Below are 17,946 nucleotides of genomic sequence, written 5' to 3' on the forward strand. Positions count from 1 at the left end.
GGAAAATATAGCCAAGTTTGTTGCAAAAGTTAATTAGCAATCATTAAAAACCTTTCCTAAGAATATAAAATGTTTTAATTTTAAAGGATTTTGAAGCCAAGAAGACAATCAAGTTTAATAAAAAATGAAGACACTTCTAAAGTGCTGAATTAGTTGTTGTACTCGTACTTTTGGTCTCTTACAGACTTTCAAACGCAGTTTCAATTGTTAAAAACTACAATACATTAAAAAAAAAACTTTTCCAAGAGTAGTTTCACTGGTCTTTCATGAAAATTCAAAATAAGTATGCAAGAATATCTGTCGCTAGAAATTTAAAATATAAGCAAAATGTTAATAATATGCATAATAATAAATTTGTTGAGATATTTTTTAGAGTTTTTTTTAACTAGATTTCTCATCAGATTAAATAAACTATTTATTTCTAAGTATGAGAAGTGCATGAAGTGCAGGAAGTGCTGGAAGTATTGCAGCATTTTCGAGAGTGTTGCGAAATTTTGGAAGTGCGAAGGGCTATTCCATACAAATTGTGGAAGTGCTTGGAAGTGGTGTACACATTTTCACCCTAATATCTCCCCCTTGGGAAAATGTTTTCTTCGAACATTTTATTGCACTTTTACTGTTCTCAAGTGCTTCTGCGTTTCGACTTCTCTTATTTTTGCTGGTTCCTATCTTGACTGTTTTCCCCAGTTCCCGTCGTGTTCCAAACCACTGAAATAGTCGTGACAGAAACCAGAACAAGAAAATGTGATTATGAAGTTTATGAAGAAACACTGAAAACACTGAAGTGCTAAAAAAGATATGCTGTGATGTTTTTCTTGGAGCTTCTCAACAATGCTCTATTTCTTTTAGATTTATTTATTTTTCTTCAGGCAAAGTTACCGAAAATAGCGTTGAATCATTCCTAATAACGGGTTTTCAAGGTCAAAGGCGTCAAAGGTGAAATTTTTTCACCTTTCATATAATTCTGTGTCCAATATTATACACTCAGTTATTTTAGACAGTAAATCCAGTAAATAGTTTAGAGAAAATCAATATCATAAATAACTTTTTTAAGATTCTAAAAATACTCATGAAAAAGAAGTAATAAACAATTTCAATTTTCCTTAAAAATATTGCATTTCAAACTTTAAACACTTTGATTGTTTATAATGCGACTTGTCCGAAATTTGGCACAGTTCCTCTACGTTTTTTTAAGGCTTAAAATTCACATTTTAAAATTTAAGATATTTGTCGCATGAGAGAATTTTAAGCACATTTCAGAGGTCGATTAAAGATTTATAAATATTTACCTCAGAATTGAGAAGATAGCCAGACAAAACTTTTTCTTACTGTTTAGAAGAGGGGAAAGGTGTTTCGGATTAGGGAAAAATGGTGTGTTGTACTAGATAATTGATATTGTCCAAAGCTCAATTTCTGTTAATTAAACAGAAAATCATAGAATTGAATAGACAATCAACTAGTTTTATCTGATCACGTTCGTAAATTTAACCTCAGAGTTCAGTCTAAAAAGCTCTAAAGCTCTAAATTGCTGTAAAATGCCAGTTTGGTTTTATAAGCGGTTAAGAGCTTAAAATTGGCGGGAAAGACAAGGAGTACTCATGTGGAGCTTTGGCGACTCACCTGCATGGTGGAGAGTGCGTCCCCCACTCTGAGTTACTGGCTACGAGAGAGAAGTGCGCCAGGCGCTCCAGCCATCATCCTCCATGGTTCAGTTTACCGGTAGGTGTTCTCGCAGAAAGACGTGCAACATAACAACCCACTAAATTCCCAAGAGTTGAAAGATACTCTGAGAGAGAGATTTCATTTGGCTCCAATTTGCAACAAGAGGCATTACCACAGCCTCTGCAATTCCCAGCCATTCACTCAGACTCCGTGTCCGCTTTTGCCAACACCAATCTCTGCCCTCTAGGAGAGTGTCTCTGAAAGTGAAAGAACACAATAACCTCAGAAACAATCGAAAGTGTTCTATATTCTCAAGCTATTCTTCAGTAAAACTATTAATAGAAAAGATCAGCAAAAGTCAAAGTTAGTGCCGCGTGACGAATTGTGCCAATTTTTCAAATTTTTGGATGAGTTTCTAACGAAATTTCTTTCACAAAAAAAAACAACAAATAGAGTGTCCAGAAGGAATTTTATTGCAATCACAAATTTTTAAAGTATCTCACACGCAAAAAATACAGTGAAGAAAGAAAAAAAAGAGAGCTCAAAGGCGAGTGAAACTCTTGAGATAAAATAATTCATGAAAAAAAGCAACTGAAAAGGTGTGGAAAGATTAGTGAAAATGCATAAGTTTTGAATTCATTTCTGCAACTTCCTGAAATTCATTCAACCAATTGTGGTATAGTTTCTGGAATTCCAACCGTGAGATTTCATTCTTTTTCTTCTGGGTGACAAACATTCATCAACATGTTTCCGGTAAGTTGATGAATTTTACTGCTGCAAATTTTTCTTAAGGTCTCCTTCATGTCCCCCCTTGACTCGATCTTTTTGTGCTCCCTAAACTCAAAGAGACTTGAGAGAAGTTCGTCACGAATTTCTTGCATTTTCTTTGCCATTCCTCTCTTGTAGTCTCAACCATCAGGTTTTAAACTTATATAATTTCGTGTGAATTGCCCCGAAAAATACAAAGCCAATCAATTTATTTGGCGCCCTTCTTCTTTAACAGCAAGAGCCTCAGGAGATGATGAACAAGTTCAGTGATTTTTTGTGGCATTTACCATTTAGGATTTTCTTCTTTGTTGCAAGAAATATTCCCATGTGATTCAGAAATTACTGGGGAATTTCGTGTGGTTTAAGTCTTAAGCTCATCATCAGCTAAAATAAAACTTTGTCTTACGTGCAACAAAGTATTTGCTAAGAAAATATTCTCAGAAACTATCTTCAGAAATTTCTTAGTTTAAATTAAAGTGGTTATTCTAAAATTTGGTGTTATGTATGACTTTAACCTCGAAAACTGGTAATCGCAAAACAGGAACTTTATATTCAATACCTCTTTTCTCCTAACTTTTTTATTAAGGCTTTTCATTTATTTATTTCAGAGTTTATCTAATAATCTTTAAACAATTTAAATTACCATGATCTATTGAGTTGTTGAGGTTAGAATGTAACACATTTTTGGCATTATTTAAGAAGTTTTGACTTAGGGTAAGTGTGCCTAATTTCGGCATAGTTGTATGCAAGGGCCAAAGTCTCAAGTTTGAAATGCAATATTTTTAATAAAAATTGATTTTTTTTATTTCTTCTTAAGGAGTGTTACTTGGAACCCTGTACACAGTTCATTGTCTTAATTTTTTTTTCTAAAATCATTCTTAATACATTTTAAAATGAATAAAAATGTAGACATAGCTTTGGTGGCCTATTTCGGCCACCTTCATTCTCATAGTTCCTTGCCCTTCTGGAATTCTTCCAACGTCTTTTTCACATCATCTCGTTTGTCGAAGCGGCATTTCTTGTAAATTTTTTATTGTAAATTTTCTAGACTATGCAAAAACTAAAAATTCATGGAAATTTGAGGAAGAAAAAGTGGCCGGAATTTGGTATACTTACCCTATATAGTGTGGAAGCCATTAGAGAAATTTTATTTTGACTTTAGCATTACTTTTTTTGTTTTGATCGAATTGAAATTACCAGTAAATTTGGTTTTGAAAGTCATGTGAGAGCTTAGCACTGTAAATATTCTCAAATGAAACATATATTTAGAAAATTGCTCGTAAAAATTTTACAACCTCTACTCCACTTTGATGTAGGCAAATGGAAGTAATATTAATTTGTACTCTCGCTTAACTCCTTTTTCGCTCCTCGTCAAATCAGTGGAAAGTGGAACACAAGAAAAGATTTTAAATTCTACTGCACAAAATTATGTGTTGTTTTTTTTTGAGGTTAAATTTAATTTTATTCTCAGACCTTAGAAAATTATAACCTTATCAAAAGCTCTTATTTGAGGTTTCAATTAGACGTATATTTCAATTTCGCTTTAATGACAAAATTTTACAGAATTTTAAAAATTGAAAAAATATGAGATAGGTTGTAGATATAGCAAAACATAAAATATATTTTGTAATTGTTCAATCTTTAAACTTCGTAAAACCTGGATTTTGTTTGAAAAACCAATATACAAATTAGTTTTCAAGAAACGTTCCTAAAAAAATATGCGGAAATTTGTGTAATCGGTTGTTTGGATTCTTGAGGATAATTAATATTGCCAATATATTGAAAGAGTATAGGCATTTAATTATTTTCGCACAAAATGGAAGATATCTAAGAAATTAGGGAATTTAACTCAAAGTAAAATTTAATCTCATTCATAAATTTCGTTAGTTTTGAAAAAATCGTTCGAATTTGGGAGGTGAGAAATGTCAAAAATACCCCCCGAGTGTACGAATTTAGAAGACTCTACTGTACTTTATTAATCTAAGTTAATAGAAAATAGTTAATTGTATTAACTATAGTTTATGGAATAGCATTTTTGCTTTTGGAAGTGGTCATAATTTGGAACACCGTGAATATAAGCACCAAGGTTTTAAGTTTGAAGTGCAATATTTTCAATATAAATTTAAATTTTTTGTTACTTCCTTTTCAGAAGTGATGTTTAGGACTTTGAGAAGCAGTTTATCGTCTTTGCTTTTTCCAAAAATTATTTTAATACGTTAAAAAATGAATAAAAATCGTCGGTTGCGTCTACCTCTGTCGTATCTGCATTTCTTTTGTGTCAGCATTTCACGCAAAAGGGGACGTCTGTATTGTAGCTTGCATCGACTGCAGATACAAAACAAATGCAGATACGACAGGGGTGGACGCAACCGACGATATGTAGATATGAATATGACTGCAATTTCGGACACCCTGCCTATAAATTTGGACACTTTGCTTGTAATTCTGGACAGCCAATCCGCTTCAATAGGATGCCTATTGTTGTTCATTTAAGAGCATAACTTACCAAGTCCCTTTCACGATTATGAGAAGGCACCGTAGGATATTTTTCACACGAAAAACGTAATTCACAAGCCAAACCTCACTCCAAGTCCAATGAACAAAACACTATTAACGTGAATTAATACAATATTCAAGGAATATTTAATAATATCATTTTAAAATTAGTAGTAGCTCACTACAGCCAAATAAGATTGAAGTAAACAAAAAGTTCTGTCATATTACTCGTAAGAAATTGCTCACACTGAAGTTTCAACAAAGGAATTTTAATTCAAACTATAATCAAAATTCAATGTATTACGTGTTAATATCTTCAAAAAAGGAATTAAATATTGGAAGAAAATTTCATAATTTAAATCACTCTATGTGATGTCCAAAATTACCCTCAAAGTGTCCAAAATTACAAGCTGTCCCAAATAACGAGCAGTTTCCTTATTCGGCGAAATAAATTCGCTCCTTTGCTCTGAAAATGAGTTGTTCGAAGCTTAACTATGCAAAAGAATAACAAAAAATGTAGCTTCGACAAACAAGATGACGTGAAAAAGACATTTGAAGAATTCCCGATGGGCCAAGAACTATGAGAATGAAGGTGGCCGAAATAAGGCACCAAAGCTATGTCAACATTTTCATTTATTTTAAAATGTATTAAGAATTTAGAGTAAATAAAGACAATAAACTGTCTACAAGGTTCCAAGCAACACTCCTTAAGAAGAATGAATAAAAAAATCAATTTTTATTAAAAATATTACATTTCAAACTTGAAACTTTGGCGCTTGCATGCAACTATGCCGAAATTTGGCATACTTACCCTATTACTTTTTTTTCTATTTGTAAACTATTCTCGTACAATTACATGGAAATATTTATTTATTTATTTATTTTGATGTACCTGGCTTTTTGCCATTTTGTACATTTTTCGGTTTACAAATTTTTATTCAGATTACATTGTGTATGAGAAATATGTCCATTCAGACGCTTCAGTCATTTGCACCGGGCGGGACTCGAACTCACAACTGTGACAGTCGAGCCGGGGGTCACACCGCCCAAGAGAAGAACGCTCTTACCAATTGCACCACGGACCCCCTTACATGGAAATAACTTTTTTTTTTTAAATCACTGCTCTCTTAACCTATTTTCTTGACAGTACATATGACTACAAATCTTTCACACTTTTATTTCAACACAAAGTTAAAGAAATTTTCTGTGACAAGTCAATAAATCTACAAAGATCACCACAATACATATTTCTCTGTTCAAGAGAAACATCTTTCTTTTTATTTTAAGTTTTTTTTATTGGCCAACCAGATAAAGCATACAACAAAGTCGCACACAGGACCCCTGTGACACACGAAACTAATTATTGATTTATGTGTCCATAGTGTGTAATTCTTCACGTGAAAATTAATCAAGCTAATATAGATGCTATGTGCATGAACATCTTGACTTCTTGTTATATGCAAAAGTGTGTACAGTGAAGAATTAGCTGGCAATTGGAAATCTTGCGATGAGGTAAAAGTAACGCAGAAATAAACATGAGTTTCTCTCGGTGTCCCAGTAAAATAGCATTAAAGAGCAATACAAGTGAAGCAAAATAGATTCTTTTATCAGTATAAAAGTAAATTATATTATAGTTAAGTCCTTGAGGTTCACGACAAATGTTGATGTATGCGAAAGAGATTGCGAACTGGAGGGTTTTTCAAGGGGGACAACTCTCAACAGCAAATCATTTACAGAAAAAGCTCCATGCTGCTCATAAGAAACCAAATAGCATGGAGCAAAAAAAAAACAGTTTAATTAATTTGCCAAGAGAACACAAAAACCTGTCAATTTCACAGGAAAAATAATTCCAAGTATAATTTATAGCTTTCCGTTAAAAGTTCTTTTTTGGACTCAAGAAATATGCGTCTGAATGCAAATGAATCTGCGCTTTTTTGCTCCAACTTTAACCTCAACATTGAAATCTTTCCTTTTCCTTCGATATTGCACGAAAAAAAAGGTGGATAGGTACCCAATCTATTGAAAAATATGGGTGTTGGCGCAGTGAAACTTGAATGTTTGCGAAAGTGGATTATATCAAAATAATATCTCCATTCGTGTGTGATGATCATTTAAAGTGCGATTTCAGGCACAAATTCAATTAAATTCAAAGGTATTTCAATTGATGAACCACTGACAAATCCACTCAATTAAACTCACTTTTAAAACCTTTCTTTTGTGTTGGGATTTGTGGCTTTCACCAAACGCACAGAATATGTGCTTTATGTCTGGAATACTCAAGTAGATCTCTTGGAAATGGGATGTTCCTGAAGGAATTTTTATTTCAGCGGCAAATGAAGGTGTTGTATGATTTTTCTTGTGAAAGAATATACATTGAGATAAAAAAGTTTCGAAACATAGAGTCACTAAAGACTTAAATAAGTTTTGCAACGAATGTTGTCGGTACGGGCATATTCAAAGAGCATGTATTTTCTGTGAAGTCAGAAATTTATTGATGGAACTGTGTTCTAAAAGACGTGACAATTTAATAGAAATATTCTCTATAGAAAAGAAATCTCTAAATTCTTTTTTTTTAAGTAAGACTTTTGAGAAGACGAAACAATGCCCTGTGATGATGTCAATGTAAGAACGTGCAACATTTAATTTTGTATGCAAAGTATGCATTACAAAAGTGTTGAATGATTGTGTCTCCCCTGAAGAATATCTTCTTGGCGGCTCCATCGAGCACAAGACATCAAATTCAGACAATTGCCTTCGTCGAAGGAGTGGGAAAACAATAAATTACCGAAGAAAAACTCACAGTATTTTTATAACATTCAATATAAAACTTCAAGGAGAGAGAAAGAGAGAGGGGCAGAGCTTCAAGAAAGAATACTTTGAAAATTAATTCATCAGACACGCGCATTTTGATGAAAATTTCTCACTTCTTTTTCTTCATCAAAGCTTTTAATTGTACCTCGATATAGACACAAAAAAAACTTGTAATTACTGCATCATCGTGTTAAAACACAGATGATTCTCTCTAAGAAAAATTCCTTGACTCTTCGCGAGAAAATTTTGTGCTCAAAGAAAAAAACTACCAATAAGATGAAGTAGTTTTAGTATTGTGATTCTTTCAATTAAAATCTGGTTTGTCAGCTGCTTAATGGACTTTCAGGCTTATCACAGTTTTGAAACAATTACAAATAGGTTTATATAACATAATAAAAAATATGTAAGATAATTTACAAAAGGAAGAAAAGAGAAAAGGCTATAAGGGAGCATTTCAAAATCTAATTTTTAATCAACCATGGCGGAAAGTTGATGAAAATATCCTTAAAAAAAACGAAATATCAGGACTTGGTCAAAATTCCGAACGCCAAAAACTCAGAAGCCAAAATCCCGAATATTAGCATAGGGGGAAGTGGGGCACCTTTAAAAGTGGGGCACCTTTGAAATTGGGATTTTTCTCCTGTTTAAGTGGAACTGACCTATATCATAATGTAATTTAGTTTCTCAATCTGTTTGTGCAGCTAGCTCAATTTTATTTAAAAATAGGTGAATAATCCCAATTTCAAAGGTATCCCATTTTCAAAGGTGCCCCACTTCCCCCTACCGCAGAGGCGTAGATGCGGGTGATTTTGCCCCTCTGTATGCTGTTCGTAAGCTTTTCTCATGACTTTTATTTAATTCTAGCACTGAAGTATATGGTCTTCGCCGATCGGACATGGTTAATAAGATTGGTGAAGACCATCCTTAAGTTCTAAAATTAAAGGAAAGCTTACAATCAGCGGGGAAAAGTCAAGGGTGGAGTATCCCTATGGCTCAAGTAATAGAGAACTCATCATGGGTTAGATGGGGTAATTTGGGATAATGTGTAATTCAGAACTTTGAGACTTCCTAACTACATTAGATAAAGAAAATAAAACAACGAAAAAGCATTTTCGAATGTAAATTCTTGTATTTTGTCGTGTTTTTTTTATATGTGGCCATTTGGAACAGTGGAAAAATATCACAATTCCAAAATAGACATGATTCTGCATTACCCAATCTTACCCTAGTTCATACATGAGGCATTTGCAAAATATTAAACATTTATTTGAAAGGAATCCTTATTCTTAATCCCGTACTACTTTTTCCGGGACAGAGAAGGTGCCTTGTAAAATCTTGTAAAAAAGTCGATTCATATAAAAAAAACATATAACAAAATGTTTTGTTACCCCTACCGCCCTAGGGATTTTTTTTGGAAAATTCTGTTATTTTTTTAAATATTATAAATACGATAAATACAGTGCCCGCTTCGTTATCCGGATGATTGGGGAGTCAATATGACAGGTGTCCGCTTCGCAATCCGGATGGATTTTTTGAATTAGTTCAACGTCTCGAAAATATAATACAAGTTTTTTTTTGTAGAATTAGAATAAAAGTTTTAAAGAAGCTTAAAAAAACATAATTAGAGAATTCTATGCTATTATACTTCATTTATTAAACAAAAACATCACAGGATAATTCATTTTCATTGCTGAACACACATGCATACATGACCTCAAAATTATTTTAAATGTAACCGCCGATAATTTATCCGGATTACGCCGATCCAGATTAGAGAGAGGGCACTGTAGATCGCTTTTCAAACTGGCGATATATTCTTGAATACTATAACTAGTCGGCCAACAAGGATGATCAGTTTGATCAATTTTGGAATAGGAATGTTTAAAATAATACCCTATGAATATTAGCCTGATCAGAAATAGTTAACTGATCTGCCTTATCACAGTAGCTGTGATTATGAAAGACTCACAGCTAAAAATACAAGAAAAATGAGACTCTTTGCATTTCTTTAACTTTATTTTTTTACATTATCCGCTGTGTTTTGTGGTGAAAACGGAAAAGCATGCAAGATTTTTCTATTACTCTTTTGAAAATTATCTAGCACATATTCATCAATATTGATTCAAGTCAATTGACTTGCAAACTGCAAAATTCATCAGTGAAGAAATTATTTCAATCTGTTATATTACGTGGCAAAAAAATATTTGAAAAAATCTCTGACAGTTATAATGTAAAAGAAAACATAAATGAAATGACACATAATTGCCATCAATTTTGCCTCTCCAATGATTTCATCTCCTGTGTTGGAGATCAAGAATTTTCTCAAGGCAAATGTCTCGAAAATTGCTTGAGTCTGAAGGTGGAATTTAATTCAAATTAATCCCATCGAAAATTCACAGTCTTGTGAGTTTACACAAAAGAGATGGTCATGATTGATCGATTTCATGATGAGTCTTTGCAGAATTTTTAATTAAGTACACCATTTGAAGAACACCAAAAATCAATTGTAAAACCACTGACAGTTTTCTACGGCGAATTTTAATCTTCTGCGGTTTTATTTTAGGAAAAACTACTTACCCCTCAAAATATTAATAGAAACTCTATGAAGTTGTTACAAAAGACACTGAGGATAATTGTTGTGACAAAATACTTAAGTGGATAATGAGTTGTTAGCATAACGATTTTTTAATCATCATCAAATCTTTGAATTATTCATTAATCTCTGTCAGAGTGTTATATCATCTGAGAAAATATAGGTAAGCATGTGACCTCCAGTGACATATTTTTTGCCACAATCTCCTCAAAATTTTCCTCTTTCTACTAAAAGTAAACCTGTATGCTTATTTTTCACAAATTCCAGTCGGAAATTTATGTTTTATTAAGTCAGACACAATAAAACTATAAAAAAGCTATTTTTATATTATATCAATCCGAGTGAATTCGTTGAAATCATAATTGTTTTTAGAAATTTTTGATCTTTATTTATTTGAAAAATTGCAGCAATTTTTCTCATGAGAAGTATTATTTTTTTCAGAAAAAAATAAGATAATCGTTTTCTAATAAACAAAATATTTATTATGGCTCTGGCACACCATTTTGATCAGGAAAATTTCATTAAGTCGAAATTCGAAACCCTTTCTTTCTCACATGTTGTGCATATGACTATTTCATTCTTTCGCATACCAATTTCGATTGAGTTAAATTGAATTTGGAGTGATGTTTAAGAGAAGAAGAAGAGTGCGAGAGAATGAGATAGACATATGCAAAACATATGAAAAGGAAAGGGATCCGAAACTTGACTTCATGAAATTTTCTTGATCTAAAAGGTGTGCCCGAGCCATTATGGCTCTGGCACACCTTTTCGATCAGGAAAATTTCATTGAAGTCGAAATTCGCATTCCTTTCTTTCTCACATGTTGTGCATATGACTATTTCATTCTTTCGCATACCAATTTCGATTGAGTTAAATTGAATTTGGAGTGATGTTTAAAAGAAGAAGAAGAGTGCGAGAGAATGAGATAGACATATGCAAAACATATGAAAAGGAAAGGGATCCGAAATTTGACTTCATGAAATTTTCTTGATCTAAAAGGTGTGCCCGAGCCATTATGGCTCTGGCACACCTTTTCGATCAGGAAAATTTCATGAAGTCGAAATTCGCATTCCTTTCTTTCTCACATGTTGTGCACATGACTATCTCATTCTTTCGCATACCAAATTCGATTGAGTTAAATTGAATTTGGAGTGATGTTTAAGAGAACAAATGCAAAACATATGAAAAGGAAAGGGATCCGAAATTCGACTTCATGAAATTTTCTTGATCTAAAAGGTGTGCCCGAGCCATTATAAATTAAATTGAAAAATAAACCACGCCCTCTATCAAACTAGCAATAATCTTACAGAATAGTGAATAAAAAGTAGGCGTAAGTCAATAAGATCATCAAAGTTTGCAACCTCAATTTTTTATGTTATTTTTAAACATTAAAAAAATATTTACATATTAAAAAAATATTTACATATTAAAAAAATATTTACATATTTTTTAATATAAAAGTGTTATTTTAGAAGTCATGCCTAATATTTTAGGAATCGATACGTTTTAAGCTCCACCCCTGTTCCAATTTTTGGGTGTGGTTTAACTTTGTGTTGCAAAATTATTCCTATATTAAAGGTTAAAAATGTTAACTCTTTTGAATTGAATTGAATTTTATTGTCATAATTGTTTTTTTTTGTCACACCCCACTTACGGCCATTGCCGTTGATTCCAACCTCAATTCATTGGTTGTATATTTCGGGACCGTGCTTGTGCATGTACGGAAAGAGACGGATCTATTCTTATATTTTAGGGTAGGAATAACACACGAAGTTTAATATAACATCTTCAAAAAATATTTTTTTGAAGCTACAGTTAAAGTAAATATTTTATAGAAGTTTCAGAATTTCAAATCGTGAGCTTTAATAGGTAGATACATTTTCATTTTGTTTATAAAAGATGATTCTTATAATCGTTCTCATATACGACAATTGCATAATCTGAGAAAATTGACAATATTTTGTCTCAAGAAAAATCCACTTTATTCTCTTGTATTAGATTAATAAAGTTCTTTTTGGATTTCAAGTAATTAATGATCAAACGGCTGAAAAATCCTTGAATTTAAATTTATTAGTAAATTATTATTAAATTCATTATATAAAAAAATCTACATAATTTCTTTTGGTTTGGTATCGCAAGGAAAAGTATGACAAAACGGATATTTCATTTTTCACTAGTTTTTGTGGATTCTTATAGACAATTTTCCCTCTATCTAGAACATTTCTCCTTATATCGATGAGAACTGAGGTTTTTGAGGTCTCAAAATTTAATTGTTGTTTTATTTGCTATATTTTAAACTTTAGACGCTTATGAGTTCATTAAACCTGTTTAGGGGAAAGTGCCCATGCTTTGCACAGTTCCAAGCTTCATAATGACTTTTCCGATGTTTTTCAATAAATGGGACTCAAAGCACCCATATATTCAAAATTAGGGAAAAGTGTTCTGTCTTCAAAATGTATTGCGGAGTTACATTATATCATTATGAAGCTCGAGACTGTGCAAAGCATGGGCACTTTCCCCTAGTGCTAAAATATGGAGCTTCGGTTTTTTTTTGTGAGAGGTATTGAATTCTGAAACTTTCGGCTTCTAATGAAATATTTAATAAAATGTGAACTAATGATAAAATGAATTCGTAAAACCGGAAAGTCTGATGCCAAATTATTCAATAATTTTAATTAAAATAGTTTGAATGCAATAGTATCATAATTAGTTTTTTATGTAATATTCATTCAGATATTTTGCACTTTAGCATTTATTTAAAAAGAACTTACTTCAATATGTTTGACAAATCAATATTGAATTTCACACTAAATTCACGGATGAAAACCATTTAAACTCTTATACTAAATAAATAAGCCATAGAATAATTAATTGATTTTCATGGAAAATAGGTGTCTTTTTCTACTCTTCAATCTCAATGACTTTATGGCATTTGAAGGTGTCATTTTCGTGCAATTCTCTTCCTGATTAATGAATTTTTATGAGGATATCAATGGCTCATATTTCGTCAGAGTAGATTATGATTAATGGGTTTTCTCCGAGCAAAAATTGACCAGGTTTTTATTTCAAGCAATGCTCTACCGAACTCAATTAATGTCTAATAAATGTTTATTGAATTATAAGAGCACCTTTTTTATTAAAAAAATATATATAGGACAAGTAAATTAGTGACTTAATAAATCATTCTATATAACATCAAAATTTCAACACAATTGCTTTTATGCTACTCATATTTAATATAGTTTAAATGTTGTTTTGCTGAAAACTTCACCAGAAATTTCACGTGCATAGGAGGAGGAAAATTTGATAATTGATACAAAATGCTATATAGCGAGGTATGTTGGCAAATGGAAAATTAACGCGAGAGAAGATCATATAATAAATCTCACGATTTCATTATTAAAATGAGAGGGATTCATCTCGCGATTATAATCATTGGAGCGCAAACCTAAACGCTGGGAGTCCATTTAATAATAACATTAACTTGCACAGAGAATACCATTTTATGTTAATGAGTTTCATGGGGGTTGGTACAGCTGAAATAGGTTGTGGGCTTTTAGAGTGGAATACATTCGTGAGAGCTTTGTGCAACTTCCAACCACATAATGCCAGAAAGCTCTAAAGTGCATTTTACTGCCCTGCAGTGAAAACTCCCAAAGCCCCAACTGTGAAATTTATTGGTTCACAAATGTATGTGTCTTTGATGCTATTTAAGGCGAATAATGCAGACCTCTCTTTTTTTTACCATAATTCATAAGCTCATTTTGTCACCCTCAAAATTTCAAATCAATCGATTTTCATTCGAAGGTGAAATAATGTCTTAATTAGGAATATTAGAGCAAGAAATTCATTGAAAATTCAATTGGTTTCCAATAAATCATCCTCCATGTAAATTTATTGGTAATATTTTTTGTTCTTGATATTCCGAAGCAATTCTCTTCACGTTAATTGATTGTCTGAGCGGAAATATATTTGGCATTTAATTAATTGAAGGGTAAAATATTAAGCGATTGGCGATGGCTTCACAAAGCGGTAAATTCTTCATGTTTTTCAAGATGCATAAAAGAAAATAATATTTTTGAAAGGTCTGTTATTTTCAAGTACATTGTTCTGGTGCTTCCGTATAGTTAAAACCGTATTTGGGTTTAGTTTGAACAATTGGAGAGTACCTGAACTTAGACTTGCATTCACAGAAAGATATCTTATATCTAAACATAAAAGGTTTTTCAATCAGATATTCCAAAATTGACAGGATTTCATAAGCTCTGTGTTATAACTTTCATTCTAATTATATTGAGTCAGGAAGCTAATATATCATTTAAACATTTACAACAAAAAAATCCACCATTTGAAGTGTTGAATCACATTATTTTGTAAAATAGTTGAAAGTAGATCAATGTTATGGTGTTATGGATTTCATTTCATCTTTTTAAATTTATGAAGTTTAATTAAAGAAAAGTGCACAATTTTATAACATTTGGTAACTTGCGCTTTTTGTAATTTTTGCAGTAGTTAAGGATTGTAAATTTAAGCTGGACAGAGTTGTTAAGGTGTGAAAGCATTATACATAAAAAGGGTCTCGGTCAAAAGTCCGAAAGGCCAAGATTCCGAATGGGCCAAAATTGCGAAACGCCAGAATCCCGAAAAGCGAAAATCCCGAATTTCCGGGTTAGGCTTATAGGATTTTCGTTTTTGGGATTTCGGTTTTCAGGATTTTGGCTTTTTGGGATTCTGGAGTTTTGGAATTTTGACCCATTCGGATTTTTACCATTTCGCGATTTTAAACCACTCGGGATTCTGGTTTTTCGCGATTTTGACTCATTTTGGATTTTAGCTTTTTGGGATTTTGACAAATTAAAGATTTTGGAATTCGAGATTTTGACCCCATTTGGAATTTTGGGATTTCAGGATATGGCTGTTAGGGATTTTGGCTTTCGCTTAATACCGATTTATATATACTGATTACACTGATTAATATTAGCTTCAGGCAAGAGCACCAGCAAAGCTTCAGGCTTGAGTCAAACTCAGTTAAGTTTAACTCACAGGCAGTTAAACACAAAAGTTGAACTGCTGTAATTTCTCAATAAAAATAATCATTGGATTGTAATTAAAAACAATTGTTTCAAGAGTTTAAGAAAAATCATTGCAATTCCTTGAACTTCAAAATTCACAAATCATCAGTAAATGGTCTAAACTTCAAGTCTTATTACTACTACCAACCACTTAATCCTTAAAAATTCAATAATTTTGGGACAACCAAAATGTTCTTTTAGATGCGATTTATATAATGATTTCTACCATATTGCTCACAAATATTTATGATATTTTTTGTAAGATTTTTATTAGGTTTTGTATATGTCTTAAACAAAATTGTAATTGAAAAGGTTTCTCTAAATCTGAAAAAGTATAGATCATGTTTTTTATACCAAAAACAATGATATCTTCAATCCCTGATGTAACAGTGATTAGAAATTTTACCATTTATTATTATTATTATTACTATCCGATTTTTAGTGTCTCATTCCAGTGGCATTCTTATTAGGTTAGGATTTGATTAATATTTTAGAAACCACTATTCTTAACCCTCTAACGGGTAAGACCGCCTCCAGGCGGTCTTCACAAAAATCACATTTACAGCGACAATAAAGGTTTTATTTATTTAAAAGTGCTATAGTGTCCTCGGTAATAGTCTTATAAACATCTCTTGAAAGTTTGAACTCATTTTGACTCTTCGTTTTGTTGCTATTCCCAGTTTTGTGTGACAGGTCAGAGAAAAAGCAACAAAAAATATTAGTGCAAAAAAACTCATTTTCAATTTCCATAAAAATACCGATTTAAAGTTATCTGACTAAAATAAATTTATTTTTTACTGAAAGATATATCACTCTACTTTGTATATTTTATTTAAAAAATATTGAAAAAACTAAAAATGTGAATTTTAGAAGCAAAAAGAGTTTCAAAAAATTTTTATATTTTCTCACCTAGCGCCTAAACTAAAAGAAATAATAAAGAATGGATGGTATTTTCGACTTTATTGGATCATAATTATCCTAGAAAACATTGTTTTAGAACTTTTTTTTCACATATTAAAGAATACACCATTAGAGGGTTAAATCAATTGGATTTATAAAAAACAGTATAAAATTGCAATTTTGAATCAAGTTCATGGTAGAAATTGGAGTCGTACAGAAATTTTTAAAGTGTTCACCAATCAAAATGTATTTTGAGTTTTAGAGGTTATGGTTAGCATGACCTAAACTTTTAATTTTTTTCCATAAAAATAAGTGATTTTCTTAGTGCAACACATCTCACTGTACAAAATGTTAAATATGTTACTCTTTAATATACTTAATAGATTCTTATCATGTTATATATATCAATGCAGGGTTATGTTAATTCTGAAAATCAAAAGTTGTTTTTCCTTGCAAATAAACTCTGAAATTTTTTAGGTGAAGTTATATAAATATTTTTCTATTTTCGGTATAAATAAGTTGATAAATTGTTTTAAATCTTAACATCTGATACATAACCGAAATTTTGTGTTGCAATTTTATTTATTTTTTAAAATTGTGAAGAGAGAAATAATGTTTTCAACTAGAAGGAACCTTGTTGAACTTTTATTTAAAAGAATGAACTTTTTCAAGGTTAAATAATAGAATATAACCTTAATTTTTAAGATTATCCCTTGCTCAAAATAATAAGGGAAGAAAGTTTAAAATTTGCGATGTTTTTGTAGTATATTAAAGGATAGATCTATGCTTTAGACTAAATAACATTATTTCCCATGATTTCTCATAGTTTTTCCTAAAATTCAATGTAGTAAATCACACACCTGTCGAGGAAAAAATTCCTAAACATCAAATATTTGAGTGAATTATTTCACATTAGTCTTCCTACATAATCATCTTTGAGTGATGGTTGCTGAGGCAAAAGACTTATCAATTGGATGGTTAGTGATTAAATTATATTGGGTAGACATGAGAGTTGTTTTTACATAATATCACTCCATCCAATATACGGCAAATACATATCTCTTTGGATGAAGCCCCTTTCGAGACATTCGCGCGCGATGTAATTTTTCCTATAAGTGGCCTGTACTCTTGGGCATTATAGCCAACACTCACCATAGGATGGTGTGTGACATCGTACAAAAGTTACCATCATCCAAAAAGTCTGCACGGCTGCTGGTTTTCTTGTTGCTCTTGTTTGTAAAAAGCACCAAGAAGTGAAAGTGTCTTTTATATGTACACTCTGACAGACTCACCATCGCCATTCTTGCTGGCTGAGTTGGAGTGAGATGGACAAAGATTATATCATTTAGAGGTTTTTATAGTTTTATTTCATTAGCATAAATAAATTCAATGATTGCCCCGAATGAAGCTTATGGGAAGGCAAACTTTTTTTTTTAAACTTATGCACAATATGGTTGTGCACCAACTCATTTTCATTAACATTGTCTCCTCCTCGAGAGATATTTTCCGATCATTCACATCTCACAGAGCTATTTGTTCTTTTTTTTCTGTGACGGATGGAGGATATTAAATGGACGGAAATTGGAGCCTTGAAATATTCTCCCATGAGTGGAATAATTAAATGTGGAAGGTGGGATAGTAATT

At 31.8% G+C, this 17,946-nt stretch overlaps 2 protein-coding genes across 6 annotated transcripts in view; both read left to right on the top strand.

Annotated features, from left to right (window-relative positions):
- LOC129805555 (muscle M-line assembly protein unc-89-like) overlaps positions 1-17,946 on the top strand; it is a 206,028-nt gene that overhangs the window by 6,464 nt on the left and 181,618 nt on the right. The gene's annotated exons all lie outside the window — the stretch shown is intronic.
- The window catches only part of LOC129805536 (mucin-2), an 82,524-nt gene continuing 66,488 nt past the window's right edge, over positions 1,911-17,946 (top strand). For all 3 annotated transcript variants that reach the window (XM_055853514.1, XM_055853513.1, XM_055853515.1), the window contains exon 1: positions 1,911-2,415. In XM_055853514.1, coding sequence (XP_055709489.1) covers positions 2,407-2,415 — 9 coding nt within the window. In that variant the 5' untranslated portion in view covers positions 1,911-2,406. The remainder of the gene's footprint in view (positions 2,416-17,946) is intronic.

Source organism: Phlebotomus papatasi, chromosome 3, assembly GCF_024763615.1.
Source record: "Phlebotomus papatasi isolate M1 chromosome 3, Ppap_2.1, whole genome shotgun sequence".
NCBI lineage: Eukaryota > Metazoa > Arthropoda > Insecta > Diptera > Psychodidae > Phlebotomus > Phlebotomus papatasi.